The 12,680-nt window shown below is 38.2% G+C and overlaps 1 protein-coding gene across 1 annotated transcript; it reads right to left on the reverse strand.

Moving 5' to 3' along the window:
* Positions 1–1,797: 1,797 nt before the first annotated feature.
* Positions 1,798–8,759, reverse strand: LOC148733061 (neurexin-4-like). The gene is made up of 4 exons (XM_088757593.1): positions 8,625–8,759; positions 6,606–6,856; positions 6,128–6,239; positions 1,798–3,323 (listed from the first exon to the last, which is right to left on the reverse strand). The coding sequence occupies exons 1-4, from the start codon at positions 8,722–8,724 to the stop codon at positions 2,698–2,700; spliced, it is 1,089 nt and encodes a 362-aa protein (XP_088613719.1). The 5' UTR covers positions 8,725–8,759; the 3' UTR covers positions 1,798–2,697.
* Between the last annotated feature and the right edge of the window lie 3,921 nt (positions 8,760–12,680).

Consider the following 12,680-nt stretch of genomic DNA (forward strand, 5'->3'; position numbering starts at 1 on the left):
CAGAAGGTCTGCACGCAAATTATAAAACTCTTTACATCTGCTATCATTCCACTCCAAACAATAATCTTAGAACGACTAATTTTTTGTGGTCCAAAGGGATAGATGCAAAAATTCTTCGTCTCATATTTGGTATCATGCTAGTTAGAAAACAAAGCGATGATAGCGATGGTTGACACTTTGATAAAAAATCATATTTATCCTAAGTCGACATTTCAGTCGGCTTCGCTAGCAAATTTGTTAAGGTGCCTATCCAGAAAACGGCCAGAGAATTTACAACGATTTCAAATGCGCCTGCCGGGGTTTTGTTTTGATTATTGAGTAATTAATAAGAATGCTGTTCCTAAACAACAGTATCCATGCACCATGTTGCTGTTACAACACTAGTGATTCCGCCAGCGTCGCACATTACGTTTAACTCATATTGTTATTACACGCTGCTCCTGAGAAAGGTTTGGTCATTCCCAGACCAGTGAAGGAAAGATACACACCTTCCAACATCCAAGTCACAGTTTTTTTTTTTTTGGTTGTTTTGGATTACGATAAATTAAAATGTGCATACTTCAACAATTAAAATCAACCTGTGATTTTCTTCATTCGGATATTGCGCAAACCGAAATTAAAGATTCAATAGAGCCACGCGAGTACTTTTTAAAATACGCCACACATGTTCAATAGACAAAAATAGATTCCGATGGAAAACGTGGTTTTTCGATGGAATAGGCAAATTTCTATTTGTAACACCTTCCAACGGAAGTAAGATTACTGAAAGTTATAAAACTCAAAATATAAATTGGGTTGATAAAGAAGGTAAACTTTTTTCCGTCTTATCTTGATCGAGGCCGAAAATCTCATTGTAATGTCTAAATGAGATTCATGATCAAAGGATTAACTGAAATAAAATGTGTTTCTCGTGTAAGAAGAACGTAAACACCGATAAACAGGAAACAAATAGATGTAAAAAGCCCTCTAACCTTTTACATATATATTGGTTCTCCTCCATCCTAGCATTAGCACTGCACTGATGAGGCCCAGAAGGCCGAAACAGTACTGTCTGCAGTTAGTTATATATATATATATATATATATATATATATATATATATATATATATATATATGCATATTCCCTATAGCGTTCTCTATAAATGTCCTAAGCTGCTGACTAGGAGAATTTGTTTAACAATCGAGAACTTCTTTAGTTGGTGGCCTTTTCCTTGATTCTCTTGAGTTTATTGTTTGATTCAAAGGTGATAATGTGAGGAGAAATTAGATTTTAGTCACTCTTAGGGATCATAGGGAATAATAACCTTCAGAACCTTCAGAAATGGGTATCAAAGCTTGGTTACCCAGTTGCTCCCAAGAACTGAGTCAACTGTCTCAGATGGTTTATTATATAGTCATTGTGAGTTACCATGTCCGGAGAGTTTGCTATTTAATCAAGGTAAAAGCTAAGATAACCCTCCCCACCCAATGAGAAACTCAGAGTTTGGTTGGTTTTACTCACATTCAATACAAATATCAGTCATTACATTATCAATGCTGCAGTCAGTTTAAACAATGACACCATGTTATAGCTATACAAACCTAACAAGCTGTCTCGCAGGTCAATATCATAGTTAATTTAGAACAGTAACCTTCAGCGATGGGTATAACGTCTTAGCTACCCTGTGGCTCCCAAGATCTGCGTCAGTTGTCTGAGATGATAACTATAGTTTTCTTTGTGCGTTATCATGTCATGAAAGTTTGGCATTTAATGAAGGTAATAGCACCCCCTGCCCCCCCTCAAAGCGACGCTGAAAGTTTGATTGGTAAATATTTTACTCAACTTTTACAAGTGTCAGCAATTACATTATCAATACTGCAGTCAGTGTAAAAGGTACTGGCAAGCTGCCTAGCAAGGCAACATTTTAGCGTAGTCAAGAACTCTTTAAAACGTTGCCAAATTGCGTGTCGTCCTCCGCAATAATTTTAACTTTAATCTACGGTTGTTAACGTACCAATAGAGTCTAGTGCACTAGATCTAAAAACTGTAATAAGAACAACTGCTAGAGATTTTTCGAAAAACCAACAGCACTGCGTATTTACATACTGGAAGAAATATATTCAATAGCACTAACTTGAGTTGAGTTTTAGTTGTGAGGTGGAGCAAGCACAAAAAAAACACTGCACTTCTACCATATTTGAAGCCGGTTATTAACAAATTATCAAGATATGTTCAGTTACACTCGTAGACGAGTTAATAAGTCAATTATTACCCTTAACAAATAACAAGCATCAACGGTTAGATCGCAGCGTAGTTAGTCTAAATAGAATTAATCGCAATTACATTGGCACTTTTACATTGGCACTCGAAGTTAACAATCTCTTGACAGTTAAGCGATACATCTGTCGTATTTATATTGACTATACAGGCTACCATTCAAACCAGCTTGCGGTAGAATTGGGCCAGCCTGGTTAGATATTGCCGATAAATAAATAAATTACAAAGAACTGAAAAGGGTAATTTATGTTATTTTTTCATCATCAAATTATCGTTGTGAGACTCCTCATGAAGTTTTGCCACACGAAAATAGTAAAAAAGGATCGTTAAATAAACCTTTCAAAAGCATCACTAACAATGCCTCGCAAATTTTATCTTAATTAAGTTTTCCACTGGATCCGACTGTTAGTATTTGTTAAAAATTCTGTTATTTCATACAATCAGGCGATGCCATAACACTTAAACTTTCCTAAGGTGTGGTAACCCTTCTCATCATTTCCTTTTGTGTCAATATCTGTATCCCCAAACCTCAGCTGCTTAACTGGCAGATGTGTCTTGTTAGTAAGGACACCACTATCTTCACGCCATTTACCGTCATTCACATGACAGTTACAGTAGGTCGTGTGGTTGTCTGGCTTTTTGGCACATGTGTTGTTCATTCCGCATGCGCACTTGTTACTTTCAGGTGCAGCACCGCTCCAGTAGGTCATTTTCAGAGAATCACGCGAAACCCAAAAGCCATCTTCCAATGTAGAACCAAGGCACTCGTACTTAATGAACTGCTCGCAAAACTGGGAAACGTTGATGAGACTCACCAGTTGAGATATGCTCGCTCCTTTGTAGGATATATTTCGCGAGTAGGATCCCGGGAGTGTGTAATTGTCCACCAATGTCCTGTTTTCGCTGTCGTGACTTATGACAGTCACACCAACTCCGTCTTTGTCACTCATGTCACAGGTGACGAGGAAAGGCAGCAATCTTCCTTCACCATCAGGATCTATCTGACAGATTCCGCTTTTCGCTTTCGGATCGAGCTTCTTTAAGTCACTGCAAGATCTTGGTAATACTGTGAAAAGAAAGAAAACCTTACGGTTGATGTGCTAGTGTGTATTACCAACCTACAGACTCGCATAATTGTTGTATTCGTCTTCGCATCCATCTCACGTTCAGAATTCCATTCCTTTTTCTCAGTTTCTAATAATTCTGATTCTGTCGTTCAACCTTAGGAAAGTTTAAGTGTTATGGAATCGCCTGATTGTATGAAATAACAGAATTTTTAACAAATACTAACAGTCGGATCCAGTGGAAAACTTAATTAAGATAAAATTTGCGAGGCATTGTTAGTGATGCTTTTTTCCCTGATTCTGTCGTTCAAGCGGGTTACCACCGCCCCCAACTTATTGATTGACATTCAGCACTACAAGCGTCACAAAAGGAAGATTCCGACCGCATTCTATTCACTCTCACGTTTCACCCTTACAACCACTCAGTTAAATTCATCATTCTTAAAAACTTTAAATTCATTCAAAACGATCCGGAGACAAGCACTATCTTTTCGCAGCCTGGGCTCATTTCATTCAAACGCGACAAAAACGTAGGCAATTTTTTGGTCAGAAGTTCTTTTCAGACTAATGACCAACCAGGCACTTTTAAATGCGCTCGTGCACGATGCAAAACGTGTCCTTTCATTTACAACACTGAGAAAATATCGGGACCCAAACGATCCATTAAGATCACTGATCACTTCATGTGCACCTCCGCCAAAGTAATTTAATGCATAACTTGCACTTATTGCAAAAATATTTACATCGGCGAAACAGGCAGAAGACTAGGTGATCGATTCCGAGAACACCTTCGAGATGTGGAAAGGAATGACAGGGACAACTCGAAACCAGTCGCTGGACATTTTGATTTATTTAACCATTCTAAGTAACACATGGCAATCTGTGGTCTTTCCTTACACTTAGGTAGCACGGAAAGCCGGAAAACTCTTGAACAAAAGCTCATCTTTCACACCGGCAGTCTAAATCCCACAGGTATCAGCGAATGCTTTTCATTCCACTAATTTATTCGTGCCTTTCTCGTTGCCACGTTCCCACCAATGACGTAGCTCCTTTTTCTGCCTTTAAAAGCACACACAACCCACAATTCCCCTATTCACTCCGACGAAATGCTAACGCTCGAAAAGTCAGCTTTTATAATCGTAACGGTGGCTAATTTACCATTTCAACTTTGTTAATATATTCAAATTATTTCGTTACCCCCACCAACGCAGCCTCAAACAGTTTCTTTAGAAACTATCAGCCTTTATTCCTTAGCGTGAGAAGTTTCTTTTTCCATGGACGGCGGAGTGATCGCTTTAGACTAGGTTTACACTCGAGGAAATTGTTCCGGATTCGTGATGAATCCGAAACGTTTTAGTACCGGATTCATTCTGCCGTTTACACGAAAGTGGACGAATCCGAAAAAAAAATTTCCCGGTTTCGTCGTGTCTCCGGAGATTTTAAATCCGGAATTTAATGTGGGAACTTTGAATCCGATAACTTTTCAATCCGGAAAGTTTTGTCGTGTAACCGCTTTTTTTCTCGAATCCGGATATTATTTCCACCTGCAATCTTTTGAGTTTGCGGTGAAACCAAAATGGATCTGGTGCTAACATTGCTGGCGGTCTCCGGTTGCCTAATCTTGTTGCAGGTTCAGGCGATAAATTTTATCATGTGTACCGCAGTATTTCTGAAGAAACGCAAATTATTATTGCAAGGAAGTTTGACGTCAGCCACACTTGATCGCCGACGACGTAGACTACTTGGCATCTGTCCAACTCAAATTTACCTCAGTGGCATCTGGATCTACTCTAGCCTTTTTTGGGGGAGGCATTTTCACTTTGTCGATCGAACGACGAAACTACACTGGGCTTGGTAACCATTCCATTTCGAATGTTCCCGGAGTTGTCGTTGTGTGTAAACGGTCAGGAATCCGAATATCCTTTCAGTGTAAACGCCTACGAATCCGAATACTCCAAAATTGATGAATCCGGAAACATTTACGAATCCGGAAAACTCTCCTCTAGTGTAAACCTAGTCTCAGTAACTATCTCGCATTTGTAAAGAGATGTTATCTTTTGTCTCACAGATAAATCACGAATAAGTCACGTTATTACATCGCTTGCAGCGCCCGTGGGCAAGATGAGGCGAATCCTTTGTTCTCATTGGCTGCCCGAGCGGGAAATATGGGCCCATCTTCCCTGCCCAGAATTTCCCGCATTGATCCCGCGCTAGAAAAAAAAATACAACCAGAACTACGTTTGTAATTCTTGGACAATTTCGGCGATGGAAACGCAAAAAGCGGCAGAAGATAGTCAAAATAGTAGAACGGAAACGACTCTCGTGAGTTTGATGTGCTACAAACACATTCGGGTTTCATTCCCGGCTCTCAACAAAGCGAAATCTTTTTGCAATATAGTAAATCTTTTATGAACCGAGCTTGTTCAGTCAAGATGGCTCGATATTAGCCTCGTTCTTTTTTTTGCATTTTCATGGCCTCGACTTCGTCTCGGTCCAAAAAAAATGCAGAAAAAGAACTCGGCTTGTATCCAACCATCTTGACCTCAAGATGGGTTAATAAAGCAAATATATAGTCACGCGTCAGTGACAAACGCCAGCCGATTCTATTTGATATGCTTAGTATTTTCAGTTTGATTTCAAGTACCTATGGAGGTTAAAACAACTTTCTTCGTGGTTTTAGCTATGAGAACTTATAGGTAGATGACTTTTTGTGTCCATCAACAAAATCTTCATCTGCTTTTAGAATATATATTGATCAAGGATCAGGGACAACTAGATTTTCAAAATAACAAAATTTTTACAGTACCACTGCAATTTGCTCCAGCGTATCCAGGAACACATACACATCGAAACCCTTTGCTGGTGAAACCAACTTGGCAAGTTCCGTTATTGACACAAGGGCTGCTACTACAGGGATTCTGTTCAAAAGAAACAAAAACAACGCACTGATCAAAAAAGGAGAGAACATCTTTCTCAATTATTTATATTTACCACACTAGAATGAATATTTACAAGAAAGCATGATAAACTACGTCGAATTACAATAATGCTAATGGCCAGGCTTATACATGTATAAGGTTGGGTTTCCTCCCAAAAGAACAAAAACTCTTATTAATGTACAGCATCGAACAAGAAGTGTAGGTGTGAGGCTAGATTCAGATCAAGGTGGGGAGAAGAAGTAAAAAATAAAAATGCTAGTCTAAAATTATAAAGCGCTGAGCAAGTGTTCGAGTTTGAATTCTTCTCATTCCAAACATAACTTTAAGTTTAAGAGAAGCATTCACCTCAATCGCCAGGTAGTAAGCATTCACTTCTTGAAAGGTTAGTTCACTTTTATCAACCGTGGCGTTATTCAACTCACAGTTGTACTTTCCTCCGTCTAAAGGTTTCACATTTATGGAGACACAGTTAGGCTCCATATAACACATCGTGCGACAGCTCCCCTCACTGAGGACCTCACTACTCCTAATCACATGCCCCTTAATTGCCCTATTTGCTATCGGTTCCTCAAACAGGATGATGCGACACTCGTCAGCTGCAAAAAAAAACAAAAAATGCCGAAAAGAAAAAGAACAAAATTAAAGAAATAAATAAATGGAGGTACCGTCTCCTACAGGGTTTGGGGTAGGAGACGTTAATTTCCCACGCACGAGATTACTTTGTGATGGATGTCCTTCCCTGGGGTGGGATGGGTTGGATTTATTGAGTAAACTGCTCGCATGGTTCGCATATGTTCCGTTCTAGTCCTACCCTACTGCGGTAATGCAGTGAAAATGGTTAGAAAAAAAAAAAAAGAAAAAGAAAAAGAAAACTTACAGCCAAGGTTTTTAAATTGTTTTTTGAAACGTCTGTATCAGCCGTTTTTTTTTTTTTTCCTCTCAAACAATCAACAATGAATATTTGCAGGAACTATTATTTGTAGGTTTAAAATACACCATTGGCATGGATTATAACTCTCAATTTTTAGCCTAGAGTAAACAAACAAAAAAAACCACGAGCCGATTTTAAAAAGAAAATGAAAACTCGCAAAGGATTTCTCGGCAACGAGTGGAAATCAGCGAAAGAAAACTTTACTTAATAAACAAAATGGCTAATATTGCATTGCTTCCATGTTATGTCCCTACCTGTGCAGCCTGCACAAAAAGGTGAACACGATTCCGGAGAAATTGACAAAAACAGAGACGATTAATGGCTTCTCTCGGTCAAATTTATACAAAGACGCCATTTCAATCTTTTCTAAGATTGAATCACTCACAACTGGAAAGCGCCAACGTAAATGAAGGTTTCAACTTCCTTTCCCCATGCCTAATGACAACAACTAACAGATTGACGGACTACGGTTATTGTTTTGATGAAGCCCCGCAAACACGTGCCTAGAGTTTCCATTTGTTCATTCAAGAAGCAATTTCCGCTTCCAGTGAAGTTTGAATTTTTGGATCATATGCCACTGAGTTATGTACAGATTTCTACACGCCCGCACTTCACCTCTTTGGTATTTATGATCCGAACTAGTTGCTGGCTTTCAATTTTGATGCTACTCAAATAAGAGAAGACATGCGTTGCGTCACCTCGATGAATTATCAATGAATTTCTGGTTCAAATTTCCTATCGAGCGCTTAGCTAGAACTTTCCTAAACAGAGTTAAGAAAGACGAAGTGAAAAAAGACATGGATGGCAAAGGTCAGGCATAGAAAAAAAAAGCCACAAGTCGATACATGGCGAACACAATAATGCATTTCAACGATCAACTTTCAACGCCATTAAGCGAAATGAGGGTCTGTTGATGACTGAGATTTTTCGTGAGCTAGTTGCGAGCTGCCTTCGGTAACCTCGATAGAAAGACTGTCGCACTTCATCTCTGGAGTGTAGTAGGAAACCCTATCACTATCAGTCAACAAGTTATGTTAAGTACGTACAGGCAGTGAGATTTAAAAGTTTTGTTTAACTATCATCAGCAAACTCTATAAATGTTTCTTTTTTTCGCCGAATCGTTTCTCGTAAAATGCTCTTGGCAGCTGTGATCTCGGTAATCGAGGAGAAAAGAAGCGAATTTCAATTTAGGAAAATGAGTTCGAAACAATAAAACTCATCCTTGATGAGCGAAAAAAAATAACATTAACCCGGTTAAAATATTGTCCAATTGATCAAAACTGTAATTGTTGTTTTACGTGAGGCAGATCATCCCTCAAGTCATCACACACAGGAAGTGTTATTTCTCAGCTCACGCCATAATTAATACCTCATCGCATCCTACAACTACACGGTTTTGAAATTCACTTCTATCAAAATAATTTTAAACTCACCATTGCAAGCAATAACTGATCCTAATCTGATTCCCAGCAAAAAAACAAGGATAACAGGGAAAGTTCTCGCTCCCCTCTTAACATGATCCGTGGAGTTCATTCTTGCGCAAACCACTTGATAGCGGAGGTAAAACAGTTCAAAATACTGCAGCTCCAACCTACTTTATACTTATTAGACTGTTAAATTATCACAAGTAGTCTAAACAGGATGAAATTGCAGTGCAGCAGGTGCAACATTATTGAGATGAAATGTTTGAAAAGCACTTGACACTGGATAAAAATAAATATTAATATGTGGCTAATTTCGACGATTCGCTTAATTAACTTAAAAACACTCCTATTCCATAGGCGATTTCTACTGAGAAACTAAGTTTTCAGTCAATTAAATTTACATGACTTTGATAATTACGTTCAATTTACGCATCCTTGTTATGAAATTACTTTGTTTACCCAAAGGCTATTTAGACTCTTAAGACTCATAAAATAGAAAGGTTTCTAGAATGAATGACGGTTGACAATTAATTACCAAGGTGGAGGTGAATAGACTTAGTTAATTCACTAGCCATAAACTGAAGAATTTGTTAGCGAGTACATGATAAAGAAAACAGAGGTTACTCAAATTAAAGAGAGAGGCTTGACCGAAACATTTTATTTAAGTAGTGGTAAAGGTAACTTAAAAGGCTTCCAAGCAAACTTTGAAACATTTTTTTAACACGTATCAGTTAAAATCCGATAACTGTCAATTGGAGAGGAAAGGAGAGGAATTAAAGCGCATTCAAACCTTTAGATGAACAGCACTATTTGTATGGCAAACGCACACGAGTTAAATGACCACAGCGACGATCTTCTCTTGAAAACACTGAGAGATTTTACAGAAAGTATTGCTCATTTCCAACGACGATAAATTGTGAAGATTCACCTCTGTTTAGTTTGAAATGCCACGGAAAGACAAATTGTAAGTGACCGTGTTTTGGAGTAAGAGTCTGCTTGTTTGTTTTCTGCAATGGCATATGCAAATCTTGTCTTTCTTCCACTGAAAAACTGAAGTGAAATGAGGCGCTTTTTCGACTTCTTAGAAAGGAAAATATGTTCGAAACAATCAAACTCACCCCCTATCACCATGTAAAATAACACTGACACGGTTAAAATCTTTTTCACCTTTCACCAAATCTGTCATAAAATTGCAATATATTATATGAAGCTTATAATCCTCAGAATCATCATATACTGGCAGTGTTATTTCTCTCAAGCCATGACAGACTAAATAACTTATCACATCCACAGTTTTTGAATTCGTTGTTACTGGCCGAATTAGTCACCAGCGCAAGTAAAAATCGATGCTAATCTGATTCCGAGCAAAATACTAAGGATAGTAGGGAAAGTTCTCGCTCTACCCTTGAAATAATCTGATGCGCTCATTTTCACGCAGACCACTTGACTTCACCAGTAAAACAGTTCAAAACACTGCACCTCCCAACTAGTTTATACCTGTTAATGATTACTCTCGACAGAGCGAACTTAGAGTGTAGCAGGTGAAGACTTGTTTATTGAGTGGAAATGCTTCATAACTCGCTCTAGTAACGACTGGCTGAAAGTCAATATTAAGTACGTACCTAATTTCGATCTAAGTCATGGAGATTAGGGGAAGTATCCTTTGATGTAGTTTCAAAACACACTGATCCCCTAATATTCATGAGAAATTAAAATTTTCAGAGACAAACCTGTCAAGTCAATAAACCTTCCGCGTCTTTATTACCTTTCAATTTACGCATCATTGTTACGAAATTTCTTTGTTTACCTAAAGGCTTTTCAGACTCTTTAGACTCATTACAAAGAGAAGTGTTTCTAAAAAAAAAGGAATACAAATGTCCAAGTTAAACCAAAACAGTGCCACCTACGCACTTCAGTGCTACCCGCGAACAGGCCTCGCTAATTGACAGAATTTTGAAGAAAAAAAATAATGAAAAAGTTCCTCGCGGCTTAGTAATTACTTTCACTACCAGAATAATCAACTTCCTCTTAACCTTCAACTCGTCTTAATAAATTGTTTTCGAAACTTTTTGTCTGTTATAAAATTTTCTATATAAAATGGCGAAAAGAAACAGTTTTGCTTTAGTTAAGTGCGAGTATTTGGAAAAGGAATCTTCATCCAATATATACGGTCACAGTCTCTTGCATCTTCGCTACGCAGTTTCTTTCATTGTCCTACAGAATTATGGTACCTGTAGTCAAGCACTGCGAAAAGCTTATGGATAAAAAACCGCGTCAATCAACTTTCACTTGGTAACTACGAAAGCGGTAGACGTTAGTATTTCACACCCAAGGTGGTACTATTGAAACATCTAAATTGGACAAAACTGACTGACTACTGAGAGGGCTAATGAGTTAGGTTAAGTAAACTATGTATGGCGCCGGCTGGCGGCCTTTGTTTTGGGCTCTCACATTACTTGCTTTCAGATACGTAAATACTGTGTCTAATGACACAAAATGTGGATTTAAATCAGTCTAAACTACTTTCGATTTAGTCGGACTAGATTTTTTGGTTCAACGTAGCCAAAATACGCTATTTTGCTCGCGATGTCGATGTCTTCGAGCGCTAGAGTCAAGAGCCTAATTACGAAATGGCGCAAACATGTAATGGTGGTGACTACACTGTCAGAATATGACTACATCAAAGAATTATCCTTTGATATGGATGTCCAAGTTACACCTGGACCGATAAGCGCAACTCCTGAACTACAGAATAACCTACAGAGTAGTTTAGGGTTTAGGGTTTAGAAAATTAGTATTCATAATGCGTAGGGTTTTTGCATCTCATTCAAAAAAAATAACGGGTTTCAAGGTGACGTCTCACACAAAGGGAACAAAAGAATCCAAGATGGCGAAGGGATTAAGTCAAACACACTGTTTTTTGCATACGTAATAATTATTGTAAAGGTGTAGTCTGATCGTCTGGGTGAGTGTAGTCCTGAGAAAGACTGTTGTCGGTTGCAGTGACTGACGTTTCGACAACCTGTGCGGAAGTCATCATCAGAGACAAGTGGATGATTGTTGTCTGTTGACAACAGATAACAATGTAATATTTATTGTCACACAACACAGAGAAAAGAGAATGGACCTTATATTACGCGTTTGGGTATCGCTAGTTAGACATACTAATCTAACCGACTAGGACTGTGAGCAGAAGTTGTATTTATAAGAGTCCCAAAAGATTATTTGTCACACAACACGTTGTCATACAAGGTCTTTAGAGCGAAGAACTTGAAAATAAGTGACATAGACCAAAAATGAAGGCATCAGTTGACAGCATAACCGATGGTATGTATTTTTTTCTCCCACTTCTTGGTCGTAGGTTTCAATTTCCTCGATGTAGGTAGTCACTTGTTTGCGCATGACGCCGAGATCATGTTTATCGGGTTTTTTTCTTTGACTATGACTAATAATTCGTTTAGTATGGCTCCCGCCCATAGAGGGTTTTCTTCCATGTCTTTGCCCAAGTGTGTTAAAAAAGAGTTCTTTAGACGACGCCAAAAAAAACGGTTATCGCACCAAATTAGTGACATGACAAAGTCAGGGGGAGGAGGAGGAATCTTACGAGCATTTGAGGGCCACTGGTTTGTCAGTTTTATACTGTTATGTTTGTTACCCTCTTTAAATAAAGTTAATTATTATTATTATTATTATTATTATTATTATTGTTATTATTATAACGCACTGCTCAATCTGTAAGAGATTTACGATCGTAAGACACAGGGATTGACAAGCTGTCAAAGTGTTCGGGTAGATATAAACCTTGTCGCTATAAACTCTTGGTCAGTATTATAATGTCTGACTCTTACGATTTCTCCTGTGATTGCGGTCAATGCGAATGGTGTGTACTAAAAGAAGAAGAAATAGAGAGAGAAGTGTTTTGGCAGGACAATTTATAAAGAATAAGAGCACTCTAGAAACCAAAGTGAATAGACGAAATATGAGTGTTTATTATGAATGATACACAGTATCACGCAACTACCCACACCGGTTCTAGGACAATAGAGTATCCACACTTGAAAATTA

Source organism: Stylophora pistillata, chromosome 4, assembly GCF_964205215.1.
Source record: "Stylophora pistillata chromosome 4, jaStyPist1.2, whole genome shotgun sequence".
NCBI lineage: Eukaryota > Metazoa > Cnidaria > Anthozoa > Scleractinia > Pocilloporidae > Stylophora > Stylophora pistillata.

Bases quoted from the DNA above. Each gene is read 5' to 3' on its own strand.
- LOC148733061 (XM_088757593.1), bottom strand. From the start codon at position 8,724: ATGAACTCCACGGATCATGTTAAGAGGGGAGCGAGAACTTTCCCTGTT. The intron at 6,240-6,605 runs GTGAATGCTTCT...TCTTTTGAACAG, and splicing joins CTTACTACCTGGCGATTGAG to AATCCCTGTAGTAGCAGCCC. The intron at 3,324-6,127 runs GTACTGTAAAAA...TTCTTTTCACAG, and splicing joins CGCTGGAGCAAATTGCAGTG to TATTACCAAGATCTTGCAGT.